The sequence below is a fragment of the Myotis yumanensis genome, unplaced genomic scaffold (genome assembly GCF_028538775.1).
Source record: "Myotis yumanensis isolate MYYU_CA2020_CCGP unplaced genomic scaffold, mMyoYum1.0.hap1 SCAF_2, whole genome shotgun sequence".
Classification (NCBI taxonomy): domain Eukaryota; kingdom Metazoa; phylum Chordata; class Mammalia; order Chiroptera; family Vespertilionidae; genus Myotis; species Myotis yumanensis.
The window spans coordinates 21577339-21604410 of NW_027223753.1; the positions used below are offsets into that span (position 1 = coordinate 21577339).

General features: G+C 45.6%; 1 protein-coding gene across 1 annotated transcript in view; it reads right to left on the reverse strand.

Moving 5' to 3' along the window:
* Positions 1-27072, reverse strand: part of CSMD2 (CUB and Sushi multiple domains 2) — a 552912-nt gene that overhangs the window by 131138 nt on the left and 394702 nt on the right. Inside the window, exons 23-25 of the mRNA XM_070404687.1 lie at positions 21496-21652; positions 18011-18202; positions 13944-14070 (exon numbers count right to left, since the gene is read on the reverse strand). Coding sequence (XP_070260788.1) covers positions 13944-14070; positions 18011-18202; positions 21496-21652 — 476 coding nt within the window. The remainder of the gene's footprint in view (positions 1-13943; positions 14071-18010; positions 18203-21495; positions 21653-27072) is intronic.

Here is a 27072-nt window from a genome sequence, read left to right on the forward strand (position 1 = left end):
TTTATAAAATGCCCCCCTCTGAGCTACTGAGCTGCAAACAAACAATTAAACCATGATCATAATAGCAGACAATAATAATTAAAGCATCCTGCTATCCAGAGAAAAAAGGAGAAGACAGCCCAAAGCCCAAAGCAAGCCTTGGCGTCTAGAGCCAGCTGGTATTCAATAGAAGAAAAGAATCTTTTGTTATTTCCGTAAGTGAAGGCATGAACCTGGGCTTCCGGTCACTGAAGCTGCTGCAGCGGCTGGCGTTCTGGGAGGTCGGGGCAGTGCACAATCGCACGCGGTAGGCTGCTGCCTTGTGCGGCACTCTCAGCTGCCGGGTGACCTTGGACCAGCTGCCTTCTCTTCATCCTCGCCCCATAAATGAAAACCCTGTGACTGCCTCTCATTAGCTAGAGCCTGCCCTGTGAGAGACAGATGCACCTTGGTCCTGCTTGGAAGAAACAGTTTCCATAAAGTGAAAGGCTCATGTCTCCTGAAGAGGCTTTATAACAAAGTGGCAAACAAACAAACAAACCAGAAGCTGTGCAGGCAAAGATCTGGGTTCAAACACTCGTTCCCTGATCGCTAATTGGGGAACCTCCCAGAGCCTCAGTTTTCTCCTCCGGAAAATGGCAGTAACGCCACCTATTCAGCAACGTTGCTAAGAGGATCGCTGCAAATGAAATCACACGTAAAGTGCCTTGCACTGACTCTGATACATAGTATAAAATCAATAAAGGGTAAAATCACCTAAAGCCAATTCCATATTTGCTCTATTTATTTTTACTTGACTCAGACAGATTTGTTAAATCTCTACGGCCGTCCATTTCTCCATGTATTTCCAACAGATTTTGCTTTATGTTTTCTTGGTAGGTTATTTGGTGCATAAAGATTCATGACTGTTAGGATTACTATGGGCTATGAATTTTATCATGTGAAGTAATTCCTTCTGTCCCATTTAATGTTTTCTTTTTCCCTTGACTTTTACTTTTTTTAAAAAGCAATATTGTGATCTCATGCCATTATGTATTCTCATGGCATTTCTTTGTCTCAAATGTTTATTTTTAATATTTTACCGCTCTTCAGTTTAGAAGCATCCTCCTCGGCCCCCCTCTACTTAATGTGATCATGGTTACCTTGTAATATGGAAGTTTTACAGGCGGGTGCCAGCTCATGGCTCCTTATAGCTCTCTCTCTGCCCATAGGTCAGTCAGTAATTCCTCCACATCTAACAACAGAGGCTTCCCTTTCCTGTACGCCATCATCCGGGGCCTCTCTCGGGGATGCTCCCTCACTCCCCACCCCCTCACCATTCTGCCTACCCCTTTCGCAGACCCTTTGCTTAGCATCTGCATCATGCACTCTGCTCTCCCACTTGACCTTGGTTCTCTGCTGACCCTCAACCAGGTCTCAGACTACAGCTCTTAGCTCTGGGCCGTATGTCCATGGACTCTCCCAGCAACTGGCCCATCCTGCACTCCTGTAACCTTGGCCTCTCCAGGGGCTGTCTCTCCTCCTCTGGTTCCCTCCTATGTCACACAGTAGTGGTCAGACAAAAGTCAATGACACTTATTATCAGAACTGATGTTTGTTCTTGGTGGTGGCGACGCTGTGTTCACTGAATGTTGCATCCTCTTTCTCCTAGGCACACCTCCCTCAGGACAGGTGACCTGTAATACATGCTCTGGCCAGTGGGATGTGGGAGGAAGCGCTGGCTCTTAAAAAGCTCTCTTCCCTCCTCAGTTGGCCAGATGTGAGGAAGCCCTGGAGGATGGTGAGGCTCTCACATAAAAGGGGCTTGGAGCCATGAATTATTTTGCTGAAGAGACACTCCAACCCCACCCCAAGCCCCTGCCCAACTGCAGACCAGCATGGGACTGTAAAGTGAGTAAAAAATTAACCTTTACTGTGTTAAAACACTGAGACTGGGGGGTTATTTGTTACATTAGTTAGCAAGTATTGCTAATGCAAACTTCTTTTCATCACCCTATTTTACACTTTTGTTTATATGTTTTCTTACTATTTTCTTTTTTTGCAATATTTCTTAGTTTTCACACTCTTTAACATGCGTTTTTATTTATTTCAGAGACAGGAAGGGAGAGGGAAAGAAACACCAATGATGAGAGAACCATCAATTGGCTGCCTCCTGCATGCCCCCCACTGAAGATCAAACCTGCAACTTGGACATGTGCCATGACCTGGAATTGAACTGTGACCTCCTGGTTCATGGCTCTACACTCAATCACTGAGCCACACCAGCCGGGCAGTTTTTCCACTTTCTTCAGTGATTTGTATATTATACATTTTGTTTCTAATTCTTAATCATCTTTAAATATTTTCAAAAATACTCCCAAACTTGCATTTTCTCTAATTATAACATTTAAGAAAAATAATATACTATTTCACTCTGCCTTATGTAACACAGGAAACTTAAAAACGATTTTCCTTTACCCAATACTAAACCACTGACAATATAACCAGGGACTACAGACTTCAATTAAATATCACCTTTCATGGTCATCATCCTTAGCACAGTCTTTTCCTGAACATCTAGTAGGTTCAAAATCACGTCCATTTTAGTTTCCCATGGCTGCTGTAACAAAGTACCAAAAATTTGGTGACTTAAAACAGGAAAACTTTATTCTTTCACAGTTCTGGAGGCCAGAGGTCTGAAGTCGGTATTGCTGTGCCTAAGTCAAGCTCTTGGTAGGGCCGTGCTTCCTCTGGGGTCTGTCTGTAGGGAGGATCTGTTCTTTACCTCTTCCAGCCTCTGGTGGCTGTTGGCATTCCTTGGCTTGTGGCTGCATCATTCCATTCCCTGTGTCTGTCTTCACATCATGGTCTATTCTGTGTGTATAAACTCTCCCTAAGGACATGTGTCATTGCATTTAGGACCCACTCAGATCATCGAGCAAAATCCTTAATTTAATCACATTTTGCAAAGATCCTTCTTCCAAATGAAGAAACGTGTATAGGTTCTAGGCATTAGGACCTGCTATTGTCGGGGCCATCTGCAAGGTCTTTGCCAGTTCTTCAAGGGGCTCGAGCGGCAATTTTCTGTGGCTTTGGTGCATGTTGTATCCTGGCTGAAGCAGCAATGGTTGAGTCTCATAATACCACTGGCTTTGGCTTTTGATATCACGGAGAAGAAATCCTAGGAGTTGGATTAGTTATGCTTCTTGTTTTTCATAAACGACTGTTTTATTTCATACGACCAGATTGTGTGCTTACCTGTGTATTTTGCCAAATGCTTTTAGGGACTTATTTTTGTTTTGTTTTGTTAATCTTCACAAAAGAACATTTTTCCCCTTTGATGAAAAAAATACATGTTATTATTGATTTCAGAGAGGGAGGAAGAGGGAGAGATAGAAACATCAATAATGAGAGTCATCAATCGGCTGCCTCCTGCACGCCCTCTACTGGGAATTGAGCCGACAACCTGGGAATCAAACTGTGACCTCTTGGTTCATAGATCGACGCTCAACCACTGAGCCACACCGGCCTGGCTCCTTTGATTTTTTAGAGAAAGTGGATGGGAGAGAAGGAGGTAGAGAGAGAAACATCAATGTGAGACACATCGATTGGTTGCCTCCCACATGTGCCCCAACCAGGGCTGGGGATCAAACCTGCAGCCCAGGTACATGCCCTTGGCCAGGAATCGAACCTGCGACCCTTTGGTGTGCAGGCCGATGCTCTAACCTGCTAGGGCTTTTAGGGATTTTTTTTTATTATGGTTGGTACACTTTTATTTTTCATTTGGTATCTATATCATTTTGTCTAGATCTCAGGGAGTCCTTTCAATTCACCAAGGAAGTTTTAGCACTGGTAACCCCATCCTATTGCCCGGCCCACACCCCCTTCTCGGGGAGTTAGTTGACATTTTGTATTTTATTATACCTTCTGCTCTATTTGCTCCTCTATTTCCCCTTTCATTTATCTGCCTGGACTGGCACTCTGTCTTCCATAGTTGGCAACTTTTCTTTCATTACTTTCATACCTTCATAATTTTTTTTGCAGTCTCAGAGAGATTCTCCAGGAGGTTCCTACTTCAATGGTCATGTTTCTTACGAGGCAAATCCTGCTACTGTGGATTTTAAGTGTTATCATGTATTTAGTTTCTTTGCATCGTCTACTTGTCTCCATCACTGTCTTTTGATCTCAGAAGCTCCCCTTGCCCACTTCCTCATTCATCTTCTGCTACTTATCAACCCTATTTCTTATGTTTAAATGAGATTATCTACTCATTTAAATTTCCTTCTGTCTACTATTAGAAAATCTTTTCAGAAAATACATTTCTATTTCTTTAGGAAAATGTTGGGTTTTTTTTTTAGAATGCTATGTTCTAGTGCCACCACAAGTTGATTTTATTTGTCTGGCTTGCTTGTTAATTACCTTTTGGAAAGGAGGGATCTATGCTGGTCCAGTGTGGCCCACCAACACCCTGCATTTCTTTGGTTGAACTGTTTATTTTCCCGAGAGATGTGGGAATTCATTCCCGGGACTGTACACTGGCGGTCAAGCTCATGTGTGGCCAATGCAAGCCTCCAGTGTCGATCAGCTGGATTATTTTCTTGGATAATTTGAAGTACTCCGTGCTTCTTTTTCTAGAGGTCATCCGTGAAAAATGAAATTGCCAGAGAGCACCAGCAGTCTTACAGCTACATTCATACCCACCAGGTTACCCACAGTGTCTTCTTCAAACACCTTTTGTGTTCCTTTTGACTATTCCCCGATTTGTTGAAACCTTAACTCTGACAAAGGAATATGGAGCAGGCTTAGCTGCTCCATTCCCTCAGGAGGTCAGCTCTCACAGTGCAAGTACACGGACCCTCTCTGTTTAAGATTTAACTTACTGCCACTGCTCATGGGTAAACCTTCTGGAAGCTGCTCAACCTGCGGCCACAATTCCTGGCAAGAGCTGTGAACAGAAGCTCCACTTCTGGTGCCTTCTGCCTCCTCTGGGCCAGCTGCCCGCTCGCTGGTTAGAGGGAAGCAGCCCTGAGCACGGTGGGGACCGGCGCCCTGTGGCGGATGCGAAGCTGCAGCGGGGGAGTCTGAGCTGCAGGCACAGCCAGATGTTGTGTCGAGTCCAGCACCCTCCCAGGAAGACAAGCTCCACCGGGCAGGGGTTCTGGTTAATCAACACTCTGCTCCACCCTTTGGGTAATCCCTCTGCTTTGAGATTGACAGCCAAGAATGGAGTTTCCAAGTTGCCCTCTGCATTAATCCCTATGATTAAAAATCAACCAAGTAGGACTATTAGCTAAAATGAGCTTTATGACCACATGGGTGTTAGAAGCAGAAATCAGAGCTCCCAGGAACAATAAGTTCTCCACTCTGCACGGGCCCCAGTGTCTTTAGGGAAAGCTCGCTTGCAAAGGACTGTCCCTCCCCTTTCCATGCCTCCCCCTCCATGGAGGCAGACAGCAGAGCTTTCAACCCCAGCACAATCTGTACTCGGGAAACAAGACCCAGTTCTTCTGAATGTTACCAGGCCCCTCAAACAGCTACACCGGACTCCTCTCCGGCTTCACATCCAGTTGGTTCTGTGTGGCTGCCCCTGATCTTCTCGAAGTGGCAACACTGAGTCACGCCAGACAACGACCTTTTCCCGAGCAGCTGTGCATTTTGGCTGTCCTTTCCTCCACATGTTTGGAAGGCCCTCCCCTCCACCTGCATGGGGAACTGCCCCTGCCATTTAGATGCAGCGAGGCCAGCACTTCGTCTCGGGGATACCCTGCCCTCCCCCCCCGCTGCCACCCGGAATCATGAACTATCCCTGCAAATGCTTTCCTATTGTGCTCCAAACCTCTCCTCTGTCTGTCTTTCCTACTGAAACTCTAAAACAGCGGTTCTCAACCTGTGGGCCGCCAACCTGTGGGTCGCGACCCTTTCACAGGGGTCGCCTAAGACCATTGGAAAACACATATATAATTACATATTGTTTTTGTGATTTATCACTATGCTTTTTTTTTTTTTTTCTGTACATCAGGTTATTTATTCACTTGATTCTTAGATTCATTTGTTGATAGATGCATGTTTGTTGTTCATAATTTGCATCTTTACCTTTTTCTTCTTCTTCCTCTTCTTAAAGGATACCTTTCAGCATTTCATATAATACTGGTTTGGCGGTGATGAACTCCTTTAGCTTTTCCTTATCTGTGAAGCTCTTTATCTGACCTTCAATTCTGAATGATAGCTTTGCTGGATAAAGTAATTTTGGTTGTAGGTTCTTGGTATTCAGCACTTTGAATATTTCTTGCCATTCCCTTCTGGCCTGCAAAGTTTCTGTTGAGAAATCAGCTGACAGTCGTATGGGTATTCCCTTGTAGGTAATTGAGCCTCTTTCTCTTGCTGCTTTTAAGATTTTCTCTTTGTCTTTTGCTCTTGGCATTTTAATGATGATGTGTCTTGGTGTGGTCCTCTTTGGATTCCTTTTGTTTGGGGTTCTCTGCGCTTCTTGGACCTGTAAGTCCATTTCTTTCTCCAGATGGGGGAAGTTTTCTGCCATTATTTCTTGAAATAGGTTTTCAATATCTTGCTGTCTCTCATCTTCTGGCACTCCAATAATTCTGATATTAGACCGCTTAAAGCTGTCCCAGAGGCTCCTTACACTATCTTCACACTTTCGGATTCTTTTTTCATTTTGCTTTTCCAATTGGGTGTTTTTGTCGAATCTTTTGTTTGATTATTGTGCTCCTCTGGTCTGCTATTGGGTATAATATTCTTTATTTCAGTCCGTGTATGCTTACTTTCTAATTTCTTTATCGTAGCATCGAGGGTCTCATTAGTTTTCGTGAGGTTCTGCACAAATTTATGGCAAGCCCTCAAAATTGCGATTCTTAGCTCCATATCCTCCATTTCTGTCATGTTTTTTTGTCTCCGCATCTTTTATGCTTTCTTGGTGCACCCCCTTGTGGTCTCTGTGCGCAGTCTTGTTCTAGCCAAGCCTTAATTGTTGTAGTTAACACTAGAGGGGTTTGACCACCAGGCCGACTGGCTATAGGAATCAGCTGTATGGAAAACGTCTGCCTTCTGGGGAGGCGCTAATCCAGCCTTTGCCTGAGGCGATCGGCAAATAGCTGTGCGCAGGGTTTGGGCGGGGCGGGATCAACAGGGCGGGCGGAGGGAGCAGTTATGGCCACGCTCAGTCCCGTTCCCAGAGGCTCTGCTTCTCAGAACCCCGGCAGCCGCTGCAAACTTCGGAGAGAAAGCTGCCCTCAGGTTCCAACTGATGCCGGATAATCCCGCTTCTCCCGTTTGAGTCTGGGTCCCTAGAGACTCGCCCGGATCTGGAGCCCAGAGTCTGAGACTCACTCCCGACAGAAAACGACAACCTCGCCCTCAGCCACCAGCCCGCTTTGCGCGCGCACCTCGGCACCTTTGTATTTTCCACACTGCGCCGCCTCTGAGCCTCGATTTGCTCTTCTCTTTCCTTCTAGTTGTAGAGTCTCTCTTCAGCCAGCCTTCCTGTGGTTCTGGGTGATGTCCGTTCAGTCTTTTAGTTGTATTTTTGAAATGGTTGTTTGCGGCAGCGGTCTCCGGTGTTTACCTACGCCGCCATCTTGGTCTCCTCCTCTATCACTATGCTTTAATTATGTTCAATTTGTAACAATGAAAATATACATCCTGCATATCAGATATTTACATTACGATTCATAACAGTAGCAAAATTATAGTTATGAAGTAGCAACGACAATAATTTTATGGTTGGGGGTCACCACAACATGAGGAGCTGTATGAAAGGGTCTCGGCATTAGGAAGGTTGAGAACCGCTGCTCTAAAAGCAAAACCAAATTGACTTCCTGCTTTCCCTCAGCCAGGCCTGGCGAGTTCCGACTAATGAGATGTGGGATGATGTCTCTAAGGATGGTGGCTCTTCCCGAATAAAGACGCACATGCTCACGAGGAGAAGGCTCTGTGCCCTTCCCTCTTCTTTGAAACTGGAACACAGACAGGATGCCTGGAGCTGGAGCAGCTGCCAGGTGGGCGGAGCCAGAGGACAGGAACCTCATCCGGAGCGCAGGCCTGGATGGGACCTGCAGAGGCTCGTTCTGGGAGAAGCGTGGACCTCCATCTGCCCACGCCACTCTGGTCGGTCGTCCTATTTCCATTCCTAACCCTAGAGTGTCTGTCTCCAAGACCAAGGTCTTCAAGGGGGAAAGACTGTTTCGTATTCATATTTATATGCTCAGTGCCTGGCAGAATGCCTGCCACTGAGTAAATGCTCCAGGATTTTTAATTGAACTGAATGTCATTACTGTCTTCTCAATATTCCAGTGAGTCCTCGTTACAGTGAGAAATCCATTCAGAGACCCTTTTCTACTCCAGAAACTTTTTAGCCTCCTCCACCCCCCAGCCCCATGCAGGCTCCAGCCACATCAAGGGCGGACTGTCTCGTGGACAGACCCTATGTCCCCTATGTTCGTGCCTTTACTCTCCTTCCCCTCAATTGGAATGTTCGCCTCTGCACCTCCAGACAGAACGTCTCTCTCTCTCTCTGCTCTGTTACTGAACTTGACTTGCTTACAGCATCTACCTTGTCTTGGAGCACCTGTTTGACTATTTCCCCCAAACATGTGAGCCCCTGGAAGACAAGAGCCAGCCGTGGGCTGACCTGCGTGTTTCCCAGGCACGGCATACACAGCTGGGCACAGGGAGGGAGCTCAAGAACGCAAGGTGCTCGTGTTCTGCTCACTGGCACTAAACCAGGGTCTGAACGGCAGACTGGGAAGAGGAAAGACTAGGGCTGGACAGACGGGATGGAAACCCACCTTACTGGCTAACTGTGAGACAGTCCTCCTCTCTGGACCTCAATGAGCTCATTTATAAAATGGGCACAGTCATAACCGATCCAGAACCGAGTAGGCTGCAGGTGTTTGATAAATGTTGGGTAGAGGGCAAGACAGACAGAAAAAGGCATTCCCTCTCTTCTGAAATTTTCATCTGAGCTGGTCCACTGATTAGAAAAAGGAAAATTCCAGCCCAGCAGTGGAAATGGAGATGAGGTCCCACCACATGGGATAAAACGTCCATGTTCTATATACTGACCACAGAAGCAAGCGAGGTGGCAGGTGTAGCTCGAGGGTCTGCTCTCCTGCTCCTAGCTGCCAAGCCTGGATGGAGTTCATCAACAGCCTGCCCCACTCCCGGCTGTCAGGACACAATGCCACAGGTGTCCCTGTTCCAGGCGGGTCTGCGTGCACATCCAGGAAGGGGACTATCCTTGCCCACCTTCTGGGCTGAGCTTGACCTCACATCCCTCTGGCCACTCCCCACACTTGGTCGGGGCTGGGTCAGAGTGGGGGGCAGCATCCGCAAGCTTTCTCTTGTCTGTGCCCCTGGGAACAGTCTCAGGGCCTGGCCTGTGGGCTGTCTCCCATCCCCTCCCACCTGGCACACCCAAAGGGGGGACTGCTTGACACCTGCTCCCACCAATAGCCTGGCACCCACCATCTGTGACTGAGGGGTAACCGACAGCCTGCTGTGCTCAGAGGGTGTTTCACAACCACAACCACCTGCCTGCCTCCTGGAGGGCCTGCTCATCACTTGGGAATCACATGCCAAGCACTGTTCTAAGTGCTTATGTTAACTAACTTAATCCTCATGGCAAACTGGGATGGCAGGTACTATTTTAAATCCCCATTTTTCAGATGAGAGAACTGAGGCTCAGAGTGCTGCTTGAAGAGCTCCCTAAGCTACCCAGCTAGTGGCATGGCAGGTGGTCTGGTGCCAGAGCCCAGGTCTCAGTTACAAAGTGATACTGAATAATGACAAAACTCTGAGGATGTAAAGAGAATCAGCTCTTCAAAGGAATCCAGCTGAATAGCCAGACCACATGGTCCAACCGTACAATGCAGTTAATGCAGGGAAAAATGGGAGACATTGTAAAAACGAAACATAAGTAATGTTCTCAGGGAGATGCAAGACGATAACCATGGATGAAAACAAAAATAGGCTACCAAGAGCAATCGGTAAACACAAAACACAGCTTCTTGGAAACAGAAACAAAAGTAAAAAAAAGGTTTCCAAAAGAAAGAGGGAGAAATACCAGGATAAATATTGTTGAAAACAGAATTAATGAAAAGACAAAATCACTGGCAGAATAAAAACAGGATCTAGAACTTTCAAATCACTAGAGGGAAGACCAAGCCCATTAAATCAAGTCTGCTGACAACAGAAGAGTTGAAAATAAAGAAAAACAATGAAAAAGCATATTGTTTGTTTGAAAGAAAGCATAATACACTTGATGTAAAAGAAATACATAAAACCCCATATTCTTTTCACTTTGGACATTCATAGAACATGAGACAAAAATTCAAAAAGCAAAAAGGGTACAATGCAGTAAAAATAAAAATAATAACAAAAGATCATATGTAACCACTTAGTAACTTTTAAAACATTCTTAAATGCTCAGGTGAAAAAGAAATCTAAACTGAAATGATAGACTATTTAGAAATGAGCTGAGTTGAACGCTCTATATGAAAAGCATAAATTCCTCCAAGGAACATATACAAAGAACCTGAAGCAGCAAAGACAATTTAATATCATTTTGTCCACCAAACTGGTGAACGCCGCCGGGATTGGCCACCGCGGAGGTGCAGTGTGGGGAAGCAGGCTTCCGGTGGAGAGGAAATCGTTGCACCCGCTAGAGGGAAATTTGAGGTCACGCATCTTGTATTTGTCTTTCAAGAATATATCCTAAGAAAACAACTGAGCGACTGTTCAAAGATTCATGTGTAAGGGTGTTTACTGGAGTGAAAACCTGAAAATATCCACTTTATCAACAGAGGAGCCGTTAAATAAATTATGGTTGTACGCACATTAGCATTCCCTGCAGCCGTCAAACAGGAAGAGGCTGATCTATATATATATTGACACAATAAGATGGTGATACATGACTAAATAGTGAAACAAAAAGCAGGTGAGTGAGCCACGCATAGCGATGACCTTGTTTTGGGAACCACGTCTGTTGCATTTGCTTCATGTCCTATTGGCATACCAAGTGGCACGGCTATCGATAGTGTGTGGAGAAGCACCGAGTGAGATTGTGGGGACTTCTGATTTCTACTTGATAAACATCTCTCTTGTTTGCATTTTGAATTCTTAAAAAAGAGTATCGAGTCTTATAAAAAGTCTACAAAGATATTCACATTTAAGAAATAATAACGAAAGCTTACTCTGAATAAAAACTCGAACACAAAAGGGGCTAAATGTGTTTGTCTTAATTCTGGTCTAATTATAAATCACCTTACATTTGCTGCTGGTTATCCAAGTGAGGGGTGTATGGGGATGGCAAGGGAGAGAGACAGAGAAAGGGGGAAAGAGGAGAGAGGGAGAGTGGAAGAGAAAAGGAGGGAGAGAGGGGGAGAGGGAGAGAAAGGGAGAGGAAGAGAGAAGACGCGCTGAGTACAAAGTGCCCAGAGTTGCCGCACACACTGTGAAGGCAAGCTGGGGTGGGGGCTGAACGAGAAGGGGAAGATGAGCTGTCAATCATCTCCATCTCTGGGCAACTCTCAGGGCATCTGGGAAGCCCATCTCTGCTCACTTGGCACTGGTTTCAAGAAGCCTTCCATGTGACAGACTGACCCATCCTCACCTTCTCCCTGCTATTCCCACCTTGGGTCCTCACACACACTTGCCTGCCCCGTGACTTCCCAGTTCCTGCTGTGTCACATGGGAGAGGATACTGCCTGTATGTGTCTGGGTTCTCTCTCTCTGACAGCTAAGAAGGGCGCCCCTGGTCTCGCAGCCCACCCCAAGCCCACTGTTGCCCTAAGTGATCATGGTCCCCATCCTGCCCAGAACTCCTGTCACTGCGCCTGTACTGTCGCTGTCAGCCGCTCCTGTCTGCTCTGCTCTCCCCCAGCCCTTGTTCTAAACCTTCATTAGTCCTGGGCAGGCTAACGTTGCTTCCCGAGGAGTGCATCCTTCTCTTTAGAAGATGCTGCCAAGTATGTAGGAATGAAGTGTCATGGTCCACAATGCATTTTTGAGTGATTCAGAAAAAAAAAGAGAAAAAAGGATGAACAGAAAAGGGAAAAGCAAGCAAGCAAATATGGCGAAGTACTCGCAATGGTGGCAGGTCCGCAGGTTCTGGGTGTGCTGTTCTCTCCACCTGTCTGTATAGTTTAGTGTGTGCTATACAACAAGACATGGGGACACAGAAGAAACCTCAGTTTCCATGTTTATGAGGAGAGGGAGACCAGCTGGGTGACCACTTACACGTCTCCTGCATTTGTTCCTTCTCCATCCCCACTGTGACCATCGAGGTTCAGGCCTCTTCACCCACCCACATTCTGGAAGCAGTTTCCTCACTAGGGTCCCAGACCCAATCGATCCCATGCTCTCCCGCAGGCTGCCGACAGGTCCAGGTCCAGCATTGCAGCCCCGAGCCGGGCCAGAGCAGGCTCCCCAGCATTATCTCCCACTGCTGCCTGCCTTCCACCATGTGGACCATTTCCAGCTCGAGGCTGAGCACCTGGGTCAATTCCTCTGCCCAGAAGGCCTTTCCCCTCCCACCAATCCTTCTCCTTGGCCACCTGGCAACCCCTCTTCATCCTTCAGGAGGAAATCTCTGGTCTCCTCCTGTCCTGCCTTTCATACCCCTCCTTATGCCCTCATTTCACTCTGTGCACACTCTTCTCCTCTCTGTCAACAGTGACAGGGTCTCATTCATCTGCACAAGGCCAGCACCTTGCACAGGCACTGCCAGGTATTAAACAGAGTTGTTACCTGAATGAATGAAGCGAGTGCATGAATGAGCAATGCTCCAAGGTGGAAAAGGGGAAGACCTCTTTCTGATTTGCATACCTGAACACTAAAGTAAATGAGTCATTATGCTCTTGATTCACTCAATGCTCATTTCATATTTACTGAGAGACTATTATGGATGTACTAGAGGCCTGGTGCACAAAATTCGTACATGGGGGTGGAGGGATGGTTCAGCCCGGCCTCTGTCTTCTTGCAGTCCGGGACCTATCAGGGGATATCCACCTAAGCCAGCAGTCAGACATCCCTCTCGCAGTTCGGACCCCTTGCTCCTTACTGCCTGCCTGCTCACTGCTCCTTAGCACTGCCACAGAGGCGGGGGAGGCTCCCGCCACCGTCGCTGCACTCGCCAGCCATTCCCGGCTTCTGGCTGAGTGGCGCTCCCACAGAGCACTGACCACGAGGGGGCAGCTCTTGCATTGAGCGTCTGCCTCCTGGTGGTCAGTGTGCATCCTAGTGACCGGTTATTCTGGTAGTTCCGCTGTAATGGTTGTTTAGGCTTTTATTATATAGATTAGTCATATAACGACCTTTACACCTGAGCCAACCTTCCTTCCTCCCTTCCTTTTTCTTTCTTCTGACTGTCCTTGCTGAACGTTGTAATTGTTCTCTCCACAACCCTAAACCATAAGAATTTTGTCCTCATTTTACAGTTGAGGAAATTCAGACCGAGAAAGAGAAGTAATCTGGCTCATACAACTTAAGCTGACCCTTACTGCTGTCAGAGAAACGACCACAGAGTCACTGTTAAATATTTACCATGTTCCAAGTACTGTGCTGAGCACAATGCATACAGCATCTCTTTTAAGTGCTTTATCCTGAAAAGTTGGCATTATAACCCACCATCCAGAGGAGATAGTAAGACTCAGAGGATAAAAGACTCAGTTAGCCAAGGTCCAGGGATTCAAACTGGGGTTCACATGACGTCAAGCCCATGCCCTCAGTCACTCTGCTGTAACTGTGCCATCGAGACCACAGAGTCGTATGAACTTGGGTGGCAGCCCTGTGAGGCTGAGACTGGCCTTTCCAGATTCTCCATGGGCCCAGCCCAAGCCTGGGGTCCTACACCCCTGCTGTTCACAGGGCCGCCAGGTGAGGTGGGTGGGACTGGCTACCAGCTGAGTGGCTGGTGATGATTCCCCTAAATGGTCACTTGACAATGGTCACTTGGCCAGCCAGACACTTACCCAATGGTGCAGCCAGCATCAGCCTCGATGATCCAGATGCAGTTGAGATTGTGTTCATAGGGAGCTGGATAACCGGGTGACAGCACCTGCCCCAACAGCTCTCCTTTCACTGTCCCTCCACACTCAGCTGAAAGAAATCCCAAAAGAGTGAGCTTCATGGGGTGGCCTGTGCTGCCAGTGACCACTTGGTGCTTCCTCTTTTCCATGTCCCTGAGTCCCTCTCATTTATTCCAGGGGACTGGGCTCCGCATACAGAATGCCCCTGGGTGGGACTTGTATTCAGATCTACAAAGAACTCCTACAACTCAACAGTGAAAAGACAAACAACCCAATTTAAAAATGGAAAAAAAAATGGGCAAAGGATTTGAATAGACATTTCTGCAAAGAGGCACATAAGGAGGTATTTAACATCAGCAATCGCTAGGGAAATGCAAATTAAAATCACAATGAGATGCCACTTCTCACCTGCAAGTGTGGCTAAAATAAAAAAGACAGACACTAACAAGTGTAGGTGAGGATGAGGAGAAACTGGAACCCTCATCCATTGCTAGTGAGAATCTAAAATGGTGCAGCCCCTTTGGAAAGCAGTTTCATAGTTCCTCAGAATTAAACATAGTTATCATATAACCCCAGCCATTCTGTGCTTAGGTATATACCCAAGAGAAATGAAAACATACTTTCACACAAAAACTTGTACCCAAATGATCACAGTGGCATTATTCATAATAACCCAAAACTGGAAACAACCCACATGTCCATCAACTGGTCAATGGATAAACAAATATGGTACATGCATACGGTGCATGAACAGATTATATCACAGCACGTGCAACATGCTGTTATCATGTCTACCTCCTCCACACAACTATAAGCTCCTTGGCAGCAGAAACCTTGTCTTACCCATATTTTCACATCAAGTGTCTAGTACAGTGTTTGGCACATGAGAGATGTTTTAATAAATGCTTATCAAATGACTAGATGGGTGGATGATACAATGAATGAAAAAAAACTTATTGCTTCCCAGGCCAATTATGATAAAGGTCTGAATCAAGGGAGCATGAAAATCAAGGGTTGAAGAGCTTTCAGGAAAGGGAATGATTGATGGACAAGATCCTGGAAGAAACAGAAGATGGGATCAACGTCACAAACAGAAGACTGGCCTTCGCCTGTTGCTATAATGGACCCATTAAGGATGTCCAGGGCACTATGGCTGGACACGGGACCACTAAGCCAGGGCTGGGGGAGGGGCTCTCTGCCAGTGCTCCTGAGACCAGATTCTCTGCTCCAGCCTCACTTTGAGTCCTTGCTCTGTGGTGCTGTGGGGATGGGCGATGCCAACCTGGTCGACAGACGCAGGATGGAATGGGCCCATAGCAGTGAGCAGGGTGGAGAGAGAGGATGACACATAAGTTGTGGAGAGAAAGACTGTCAGCCCCACAAATAGAAGAGGAAGCTAGAAAGGCGGCAGGAAATGACCATATCCTTGGCTAGAGCTCCCTTCCGTATTCCAGATGGAGAAGCCCCTCTGGCTTTGGAGAAAGCGAGTGTTCGGAGGAGCAGCACTGGGAGCACTTCCGGAGGACACACCGCTGCTCTCCTCACAGGCCACATTCTCGGAGGTGGCCAGCCTGCAGCAGAGTCACTGTCAAGATGACTGGACTCTACTCTTCCTGGTCCTGCCCCTTCCTCCCGTCCCAGAACCCTGGCTTCCCCCGTTGGGCTGTGACACACACTCACCAATGAAGCACACACCCGGATGTGTAAGTCACAGTAGTCATTGCTGGTAGACCTCGATAAAGTCTACGATGATGTGACATGTGTAAAAATATACACCCATAATCCCAAATACACAGCCTCACTCCCCTGAGTGGGGTCTGAGGGAGTCCCAGTGGGGAAGGCCTCTGAGTTTCAAAGTATAAATATTCTTACTAGCACTGCTTGAGCGCTTCCTCAAAGTTCAGTCCAACTGGCAAAAGAACCTTACAGTGAATCCTTCTGGCAAGCAAGTAATTGGCCTATAATGTGAATCATCATCTCTCCTTCACACTCTGCTCGCTCTGGCGTGCCTGCGGCATTCTATCCGTGTCTGCTTATGCATGTGTCTCCCTCGCTGGCTGGGAACTACTCTCCTCGATTCCTGGGGCCTAGCACAGGGCCTGGCACATGCGTGAAAGAAGGGGATGAAAACAGGGATGCCGGAAGGGAGGATGGGGCATGACTGCAGACTGAGTCAACCTCAAACACAGAGAGGGCAAGACTCTAGAGCAGTGGTTCTCAACCTTCCTCATGCCGCGACCCTTTAATACAGTTCCTCATGTTGTGGTGACCCCAATTTCATTGCTACAAATTGAACATAATTAAAGCATAGTGATTAATCACAAAACAATATGTAATTATATGTGTGTTTTCCGATGGTCTTAGGCGACCCCTGTGAAAGGGTTGTTCGACCCCCAAAGGGGTCACGACCCACAGGTTGAGAACTGCTGATCTAGAGGCTGTGTAGAGGCCACTACCCTGGCCTATAGGCTTAAACTCCTTGCCTTTGGACACTGCTGTCTAACAGTGTTGAAGATCCTGCTAAAATGTAATTGTCTAAGAATTCCTTCTTTTTTACAGCAGCATAGTATTCCATTGTGTAGATGTACCACAGTTTTCTAATCCACTCATCTGCTGATGGGCACTTAGGCTGTTTCCAAATCTTAGCTGTGGTAAATTGTGCTGCTATGAACATAGGGATTATGCTAAGTGAAATAAGCCAGTCAATGAAAGAAAAATACCACATGATCTCATTCATTTATGGATAATAAAGACCATTATAAACTGATGAACAAAAATAGATACAGAGGCAGAGCAGCATCGAACAGACTGTCAAACTACAGTGGGAATGCCGGGGAGGGTTGGGGGGGCGGGGGTAAGAGATCAACCGAAGGACTTGTATGCATGCATATAAGCATAACCAATGGACACAAGACACTGGGGGGTAGGGGAGGCCGGGGGAATGTCAAGGGCGGGGGAAAAAAGGAGACATATGTAATACTCTTTGTAATACTTTAAGCAATAAAACAAAATTTAAAAAAATTAATTTAAAAAAATGTAATTGTCTAAGGGAAAAGACTATTGGTTGTTAAAACTGTCTACCACACCGGTGCACTCCCCAGCCCTCGCACATGCCCAGGCCACCGCCCCACCCCGCTCCGCTTGCTGGTGAGTTCTTACCCATCTTTCAAAGTCTCAACTGAAATATCACCTCCTATGGAAACCCTTCCCACAGCCTCCAACACTCGGCATGTAACTCTTCTTACCGTGCTTAGCGTGTATTATTAATAATCTGCTCATGTGTCTGTTCTCCCTGCTAGAGTATGGGCTCCCCAAGGGCAGGGAAAAATGCCTTTTTCTTTCTTTTTGTGTTTCTCTGCCTCCACACATGCTGGCACCAATCCTGTCACATGGCCCCTGGTAGGCCCTCAGATGTTTTCCCAGTGGGTGTTTTGTTCCTATGAGATTAGCCAGTGCTGCAGACACACTGAGGTGGTGGGACAAGGGGGTGGGGATGGAGAGAAGGCAGGCCTGCTGTTTGGGGCTGGGGAGCAGGACACAGCCAGGAGGGTAACATTGCAGGGAGCTGGGTGAAAGGTGAAAGATGAAAGGCCAGACAGACAGAATGGCGTGTTTTGCCAATTTCACACTCTGCCTTGGGTCAGGCTTCTCCAGTCTGTGGCATGAGGATAAGGCTTCCGAGAGCCTCTGCTGACATCCTGGAAGCACCCAGGCTTAGGGAGACGCTAGTTCATTGTTCTATTCCTTCTTAAGATAGTTTATGACCGTACCCTTTCTTTCAACATTCCCCAGAAAAGGAAGCACAGCCCACAGAGAAACTGAGGCCCAGCATGAGCTAGAGACTCATTCGAGTCTTGATGTTGCAGGAAGCCCTGGACCCAGGCTCCGCCAAATTCTTTCTTGTCCATTCTTCTCCCTCTCCTGTCACCAGCGTTACGAATCTGGGGGCCTGACTCGGCTCTGGTCTCACGTGCTCAATGGATGACAACGGCAAGCAAGGGGCCTCCTACCGACACAAGTGGGGAGAGGTCGGTCCCAGGTCCGGCGCTCCCCGCTCAGACACAGCAGCTCCTCGCTGCCCCGCAGGCTGTACCCAGGGTCACAGCCGAAGGACACAGAACTCCCTGCAAACTGGCCTCCGTCGTGAACCTTGTAGCCAAACTGGGGGGTTCCCGGGTCCTCACATTTGATGAGTTCAAAACCTGGCGAAGAGAGAACAGAAGGGTAAGCAAGACCGGCCGTGGCAGAAACCACAGTCCTTTGGAGCCCACTTCCTCGAGGGAGCCAGCAACACGTGCCTCTAGTTCTGAGGGACGCGCTGCGGGGCGTCACATTGCTGTGCTCGGGTGAGGGTGTACTATGGGGTATTCATTCCCCCGATGCTATATGCAAATGATTCCAGTTACTTCTCCCAGGTGAGCTTTGAATAGCTTTCAGGCATAGTTTTTGACTTTTCTGTTTCTTCTGTTTGACCCCATAGCATTTTGCTAAGTGGGAGCTGTTCTTTCAGTTTTGCTCACCGAGATATTCTGATGGGAAAGTTGCTTTAAATGTATGTTTCAAGCTCTGTCAGGCCTGCTTAAATGCACTCGATTGCAAAGGCCGGAGAAGGAAACCTCGACAGAGCTTCTCTGATACGGTGCCTCACATGCTGTCTCACTTATTATTAACGGGAGTCTCACAGGAGGGTATAACTAGGTGTATTTTACAACTGAGAACACTGACTTAGGAAGGTTAGATACATTGTTCCGAAGTCATACCATCTCAGATGATGGGAATGGAACTCCAAGACGACTCTGCTGAGTCCCTCTTCCACTGATCAGTCCGCCAGGACCTGCACAGCCCCCCTGTCAGATGGCCTTGAGCCCGGGAAGAGGGATCCTGAGTAGCCTCAGTGGGTGTGTTTTCTCTAGCAGACTTATTGGGAAATAACTCACATACTAAATATCCACCCTCCAGCATGTACAATGTAGTATCTTCAGTACCTTTGCGCAGTTGTGCACCAAGAAAGACAGTCGACGCAGGACGTTCTCATCCCCTCAAGAGATGCCCACCCACATCCCCCTCAACGCCCCCCCCCAGCCCAGGCGGCCCCGATTTCCCTCTGTCTCTGTGGCTCTGCCTGCTCTGGACAGTTCCTGTAAGTGGATTGTATAACACGTGGCCTTTGGTGACTGGCTACTTTACTGAGCATCGTGCTTCCAAGGTTCATCCGTGTTGAAGCATGAATCAGGTATCTCATCCTTTTTGGTGGCCACATACTCCATAACACAGGTTGTTTCATCACTCATCGGTTGACGGATACTCACTGGATTTTAAAATAGTCTATAAAAGTACATTACTTTGTATGTACTGGGCAAGTAGAAGCTCAAATAAATGAATCAAATGGCAAGGGAGCCAAAATATGGGGATGTGACCCCCAAGTACTCCAGGGCTGCGTACAAACCTGGGTGCTTTCCATTTTCAAAATCCCAGGAGTGAAGAAGAAAGTTAAAATCACAAAAAAAGAGGGAAAGAATCAAGACTTAGCTCTTTAGGAAGTAGTAAAAACTAACATAATTGTCCGTTAACATTTGCATCTTTTTACATCTGGCCGTAGTTGAATATCCTATCCAATAAAGAGGGAATATGCTAATTGCCCCTCATGCTGTTGCAAAGATGGTGGCACCCACAGCCAATAAGGAGGGAATATGCTTATTGACTGCCCTGCCCTCAAAGATGGCGGCCACAAGATGGCAGCACCCAGTCCCCTCAGCCCCGCCGGGGCAGCAGGCACCCGCCTTGCCGCACGCCTGCCTCCATTGTCCCCCAGTCCCCTCACCCCCCTAGCCACCCAGGGCGCCCGAGGCTCAGGTAACAAGGGCCGGCTGAGGCTTGTGCTGCTGGCAGTGGCAGCAGCAGAGGTGTGTTGGGGGCGTTGCCTTCCCCTGATCGCCGCATCACCTCCTGCCCCTGAGGCCTCCTGGACTGTGAGAGGGGGCAGGCTGGGCTGAGGGACCCCCCGCTCCAGTGCATGAATTTTCATGCACCAGGCCTAGTCTTATATAATAAAAGGATAATATGCAAATAGACTGAACAGCAGAACCGAACAACCAATCAAAGCGTAATATGATAATGATATACTAAGGCTGCTCAACCACTCACTATGACGTGCACTGACCACTAGGGGGCAGATCTCCAACCAGTAGGTTAGCTTGCTGCTGGGGTCTGGCTGATCGGGACTGAACAAGATTTGCCGGAAACACCCTGGAGCCCTCCCGCAGTCCCTCCCTGGCCCGATCATGCACTGGTGGGGTCCCTCAGCCTGGCCTGTGCCCTATCACAATCCAGGACCCCTCAGGGGATGTAGGAGAGCCGGTTTCAGCCCAATCCCATAGGCCACTCCCCTTGGGAGGGCGCCAGATGCAGGGTTCATGGCTGGCGAGTGCTGCTGTGGCAGCTCAAGCCTCTCCCGATCGGGACTGATTGGGTACAAGCTCGTGGCAAGCATAGTGGGGCCAGGATGAGCGGGAGCAACAGGTAGGAGCTGCAGGCAGCACTGGACTGTGGGTTTCAGCGCTATCTCTGCAGGCCACCCAGAGGGAACCCCACCCATGCACGAATTCGTGCACCAAGCCACTGGTTATTTTATAAATGCCATAATTAGCAAAGGCTAACTTTGGTGGCTTTAATGAAAAGCCTCAGTGTTTATTATTTTTAAAGTATTAGTGACTAGTCACGCTGGTGTGGCTCAGTGGTTGAGCACTGACCTATGAACCATGAGATCGCTGTTCGATTCCCCATCAGGGCCCAGGCCCAGGTTGTGGGCTTGGTTGTGGGCTCAATCCCCAGTGTGGGGCATGCAGGAGACAGCTAATCAATGATTCTCTCTCATCATTGGTGTTTCTATCTCTCTCTCCCTCTCACTTCCTCTCTGAAATAAAAAATATATATTAAAAAAATAAAATATTAGTGACTAAAAGGTAGGCCCTCAACTCAGCTAATCACGTTTAAACCACAGAGCTATGGTTTGAAAAGTGGCAGCTTTTCCCAATCTCAGGCACAATGCCTTAGAGTAGTGGTTCTCAACCTTCCTAATGCCTCGACCCTTTAATACAGTTCCTCATGTTGTGGTGACTCCCAACCACAAAATTACTTTCGTTGCTACTTCATAACTGCAATTTTGCTACTGTTATGAATCGTAATGTAAATATCTGATACGCAGGAGGTATATTTTCATTGTTACAAATTGAACATAATTAAAGCATAGTGATTAATCACAAAAACAATATGTAATTATATCTGTGTTTTCCGATGGTCTTAGGCAACCCCTGTGAAAGGGTCGTTCGACCCCCAAAGGGGTCACGACCCACAGATTGGCGACCCATAGGTTGAGAACCGCTGCCTTAGAGGAAACAAGCAACTAAGCATGTGCCAGTTAGAGTAAACCCAGAGTCCAACCTCCCAATCAGGGACAATCTGACTTCTCGTCCACTCAGAAGCAAGCAAGACTTACTGGAAAACTGCAGCTCAAAGCCCTTGCTGGTGTTCTCGGTGTCGGTGATGAAATCAAGCCACAGGCTGCTGGATGTACTATTCAAAGTCACTCCCATCATCTCCGAGCGGCTGAACACCCCCAGCAAACGGGCAGAGTTGTTGTTGCCATCATAGACCTGGACATAGGGAGACCCCAACCCAACGTCAGCAGCATGACCTTATTTCAAACAACAGCTTCTCACCCCACAGCCCCCGGTCTCAGAGTTCAACATCGATAACAACTGTTAGGGGGTCAGTGAGTCACCAGGTACAAGGAAGATGGCGAGTGGAGCTAGCAACTGAGCTTGGCTCCATTGGTGCCAGATCTGAGCCCAGTCCATCTCCGTGTGAACTCAGTCTCTAGGAACTGCCTGCTGCTCTGACCTTTCCAGTGGAGACCTGCTCTTGTTCCCCGAGCCCCCATAGGGCACCAGCTTAATCTTCAGCAGCCTGGGGAGGCCAGGCTGAGGCTGGCTGCCTGCCCAAGCCATCTGTTTCTGCAGACAGGCACGCTGAAAGCATTCGACATCTCTGCATCACTAGACACTCGGTCCTGTCCTTTCAGGAGATGAGACAGCTGTCCTCCTGCCTGACCCCTCCCCACTGTGGCAGTGGCCTCAGACCTGACCACTTTTCTGGACATGGCCCCTGGGATCCAGGCAGGATGGAGTTAAGATGACCAGCATGTCATGGCACTTTCCCATCCTCAAGCTCAGTCTCTGCTCCTTCTCTCCTAAAATAAGGACTCCAGCGAGGGCCTGCTGGGCTTGCCAGGGGTGGGATCGTGCCGGCATCTGGCTTCCCTGTCCCATCTGTCCCCTGAACTTTTGAGCACCAGCCAAGTCAACAATCATCAGAATAATGAACTGGCCTCCCAGGTCTCAAGGTTGCTGCTCCTTTCCAGATAATTGTACAAATAACAACAGAAGTTGTGATTGAGTGAAGGACCCCCTGCTGCTTTGGTAAATATCAAAGATGGGATCTATGGGTGGGCGATGAATATTTGTGCATGGCACAGGATGTGGTGCCAGCTGCCAGCAAATTGCAACAATATTTCCATTCTACTATTTATGAGGCAAAGCCTTCTAAAGGAAACCATCCTTCAAGCTAACAGTGCTGTATGTTACAGAGATTTGTTTAGGCCCCTGGGAGCCTCAAGTCTGTTTCCAGATCTTATGTGCAATGGCTTTATGTCACTGATAGACGGAGACAATTCCGGCGTTCCAGCAGACACACAGATGGCCCCAGTTCAAAGGGTTTGGCCACTGCTGCAACCGAACTGTTATAGCATTTATTTTACCCATTAAAGCATATATTGGAATGAACTGATCAAGGTATTCATCGTCCATACTTGCTAACATCACAGTAAGGGAGACAACCAGACATCATGCACTTCTTGATGGAAGGCATACTACGACCTATGGAGTCATTTTGCTGAAAAAAAAAAAAATCAAACCAGAATCAGATCAAACCATTGGTTTGATAGAGAGGACAGAGGAACACATGGGGTGATACTCTGGGGATGTGGTCAGCAAACCCAGAACATGAATGATTCCACTGGACAAACGACGACTTCCTCAACAAGTGAATTATGAGTGGGGGTTAAAGAGATGGAGGTAGAAACCTATAGATTAAAAAAAAACCATGAGGCAACTAATCCAATGTGTGGACTTCATTTAGGTCCTGATGCAAATAAATTGCAAATTTAGAAAATATGATGACATTTATCAGATAATTGGAAACTTGAACGCTCATTGGATATATGATGGTATTAAGAAATTGTTGTTAATTAATGAAAGTGTAAGGGGAACAGGATCTTTTCCTTAATTTCAAAGCATAATTCATCCTAATTCTGAGAACAAAAATGTTCTTATTAAGTGTCATTATGATAAAATATTCATTGCAGAAAACTTATAAAAGCCCAACGAAAATAAAAGCAACTTTCAGCACTCATAACATTTTGTTCTGTCTTTCTAGGCTTTGTTCTAAGCATATCTTTCCTTATGCATATTTACTTTTATAAATACAACATCAAACTATAAATGCTATATGGTAACTGCTCTTTCACTTAATATAATGCACATATTTTTCAAATAATTAAATATTTTTCCCAACAGCATTTAAATAGCTCTAAGAATTTCCATCATAAAACTAACCCAACCCCCAATATAATTATTCATACATTGTTGTCCAGAATGTGTGCCCTGGCACTTAAGAGGCACTCAATAAATATATGATAAATAAATAAACCAATGCTTTCTTCTAGTACTTTTGTCCTTAAATCCACCTAGATTTATTTTGGCATATGATCTATAATAATAAAAGTGTAATATGCTAATTAGACCGCAGAACCTTCCGAACAAAGCTAGGGCTGCGAGGGATGCCCAGGTCCCGGGTGCCGGAGGGAAGCCAGTGCCGGCAGCTAGGGGAAGGAAGGCCTACTCTTGCATGAATTTCATGCATCGGGCCTCTAGTATAAGAATAAGATTCCATATTATCATTTTGTTTTTTTTTTGTTCCGGTTGATTAGTCATTTAACCAAACCAAATATTTCATCCAACACCCATTTTAAATCTACCATTATCACATACATAGTTATATAAACTTGGTTTTGTTTGTCAACTTTCTGGTCTATTGCATTCTTCTATTTGTCTATTCCTGTGCATGACCCATATTGTTTTAATTACTATAGTTTTATAATATAAATAGTTAATGGGGTAAGTGCTCCCTCATTTGTCTTCTTTTAACTTAAAAAAATATGCTGCCATATTTATTCTTCTAGATACACTCAAAAAGAATTTTCTCATATCAAAAACAAAACCCTCCCTACAAAAGAAAAAACCACAATCAACCTGTGTAATTCTGATAATCATTAAATGTATGAATTAATTAGAGAAAAAATGCATTTATAGGGAACTAAATCTTCCATGTACACAGTGTCTGGCTCCATTTAATCAGGTTGTCTTTTATATCTTTCCATAAAGTTCTGTATTTATTCCTGGATATTTATATATATATATATATATATATATATATATATATATATATATATATATATATACAGTTATATATTTATATTTTATTGATTTTTTACAGAGAGGAAGGGAGAGGGATAGAGAATTAGAAACATTGATGAGAGAGAAACATCGATCAGCTGCCTCCTGCATACCCCCTACCGGGGATGTGCCCGCAACCAAGGTACATGCCCTTGACCGGAATCGAACCTGGGACCCTTTAGTCCGCAGGCCGATGCTCAATCCACTGAGCCAAACCGGTTAGGGCGTGAATATTTTTATATTTTTTATTGCTATTGGGAATTGGGTCTCTGTATACATTTATATTCTAACAGAATATTGCTTGTCTATAAGAAAATTGCTTCGATGGTCCAGTTCACCATTATGTACAGGTGATGGCAACATCCCCTTGAGAAATCTAGGAGAATCTATGTGCATCTGCTACATCTCAGCTTCTTTCTATTTCCCCTCTTTTAGATGTTTTTATTTTCCAGCTTTCTTGAGGCATAACTGATGAATGAAAATTGTATGTAATTAAGGTACACAACTTGATGTTTTGATATACATGTACCGTTACATCTGACAGCTCAGCAAGATGGCTTGGCTTAAAAATAAATATGCTAAATGGATAGCTTTTTACACACAGTGGCAAACAATGCGATTGCTGATGTCTGCTTGAATGCACACATGCACTGGAGTTCCTCTAGGACACACATCTAGAACAGAGAAGCTGGTTGCAACAAAGGCACATCTTCAACTCTGTCAGATAGTGTCAGATTGCTTTCCGAAGAGTAATACCAATTTTATCTCACTAATAATGTATGACAGTTTTCACTGCTTTATATCCTCGCCAACACTTAGTATTTTCTGGCATTCTAATTTTTTCCAGTTTGATGGGTGTGAAATGGTACCTTGCTTTAACTTGTATGTCCCTGGTTATCACTGAGGTTGAGCATCTTTTCATAAGTGTACTATTAACTCTACTTTCCTCTTCTGTGAACTGCCTGTTCATACCTTTTGTTCACCCATGAACAGGAAACCTCCCTGCATTTATTTTAATGTCCTTCAAAATAAGGTTTTATTTTCTCAGTAAAGATTATGCACATTTTTGTTAAGCTTATTCTTTATACCATATAGTTTTGTTTCTATCATGAATGAGATCACACCCCCCCCTTATGTTTTAATTGGTTGTAGAAACACCAGCAATTTGCTGAATTCTCTTATTGGTTCTGATAGTTTATCAGTTGATTCTTTTGTATTTTTGGAATAAGAGACATTTTATATATTCCTTTCTAAATTTTATAGCTTCTTTGTTCTTTCTATCTCCTTTTGGGGGGTGGTGGTAAATTATAGTGGCTTGGAGAGGCAGTATAATGTTGAATACAATTGGAGATAGAAGTACTGGTCTTAGACCTGCCTTTACTGGATATCTTTAGGAAGTGTTGTCATTAAGAATAATGTTTGCTGTAGGTGTTGGTAGAAACTTTTTAGAAGATTAAGAAAGTTCTGCCTTTAGTTGTATGAGATATTTTTAAAAATCATGGATGATATATAATTTCATTACATGATGTTTTGGGGGGGCATTGATTGGCAGGATCATGTATTTTTCTCTTCTGTTTATAGGATATTAGGTTGAACCACATGCATAAAATTGCCAATATTCAATTAGTTTTGACCTACAAAAATGGCAATTTCATAGTGTGTGCCGAATAAATAACAGTATGAGCTTTTCTAATGACACATATCCTCACATTCCTGGAATCAATTCCACTTAGTTTTAATACCAAGCTAGATGCAATATATTGTATGTAGAATTTTTAGACCTATGATCGTAGGTGAGACTGGCCTAGTAGCTTCTGTTCTTATGCTGCCCTTACTCAGTTTGATGTCAATGTTTCTACTTGTTCCTCATTTAAATAAAATGAATTAGGAGATGGATCCTAATGTTTTTCTTTTCCAAGACAGTTTGATTATTTCAACAATTAATTGTTCCTTGAAGTTGTTAGTTGCAAAATAGTCTAGGCCAGTGGTTCTCAACCTTCCTAATGCCGTGACCCTTTAATACAGTTCCTCATGTTGTGGTGACCCCCAATTTCATTGTTACAAATTGAACATAATTAAAGCATAGTGATTAATCACAAAAACAATATGTAATTATATATGTGTTTTCCGATGGTCTTAGGCGACCCCTGTGAAAAGGTCGTTCGACCCCCAAAGGGGTTGCGACCCACAGGTTGAGAACCCCTGGTCTAGGCCCAGGGCCCTTGAAGGAGAATATGGGGGAATCATAATTTATTGGTTTATTCAAATTTTTTCTTGATGTTAATACTTTTATATATAAAAATTCCATTTCATCTAAGCTTTCAGATATGTGGCTTATAGTTGTTCCTAAATATCTTTTTACTATTTTCATAATTTCTATGACTATGTTCTTTTTTCCATCGTTAATACTATATATTTGTGACTTCTTCATTACTTGATCAGTCCTGCCAGGTTTGTCTGTTTTACTAAAGTTTTCAAAGAAATAGTTGGTTTTGTTGATA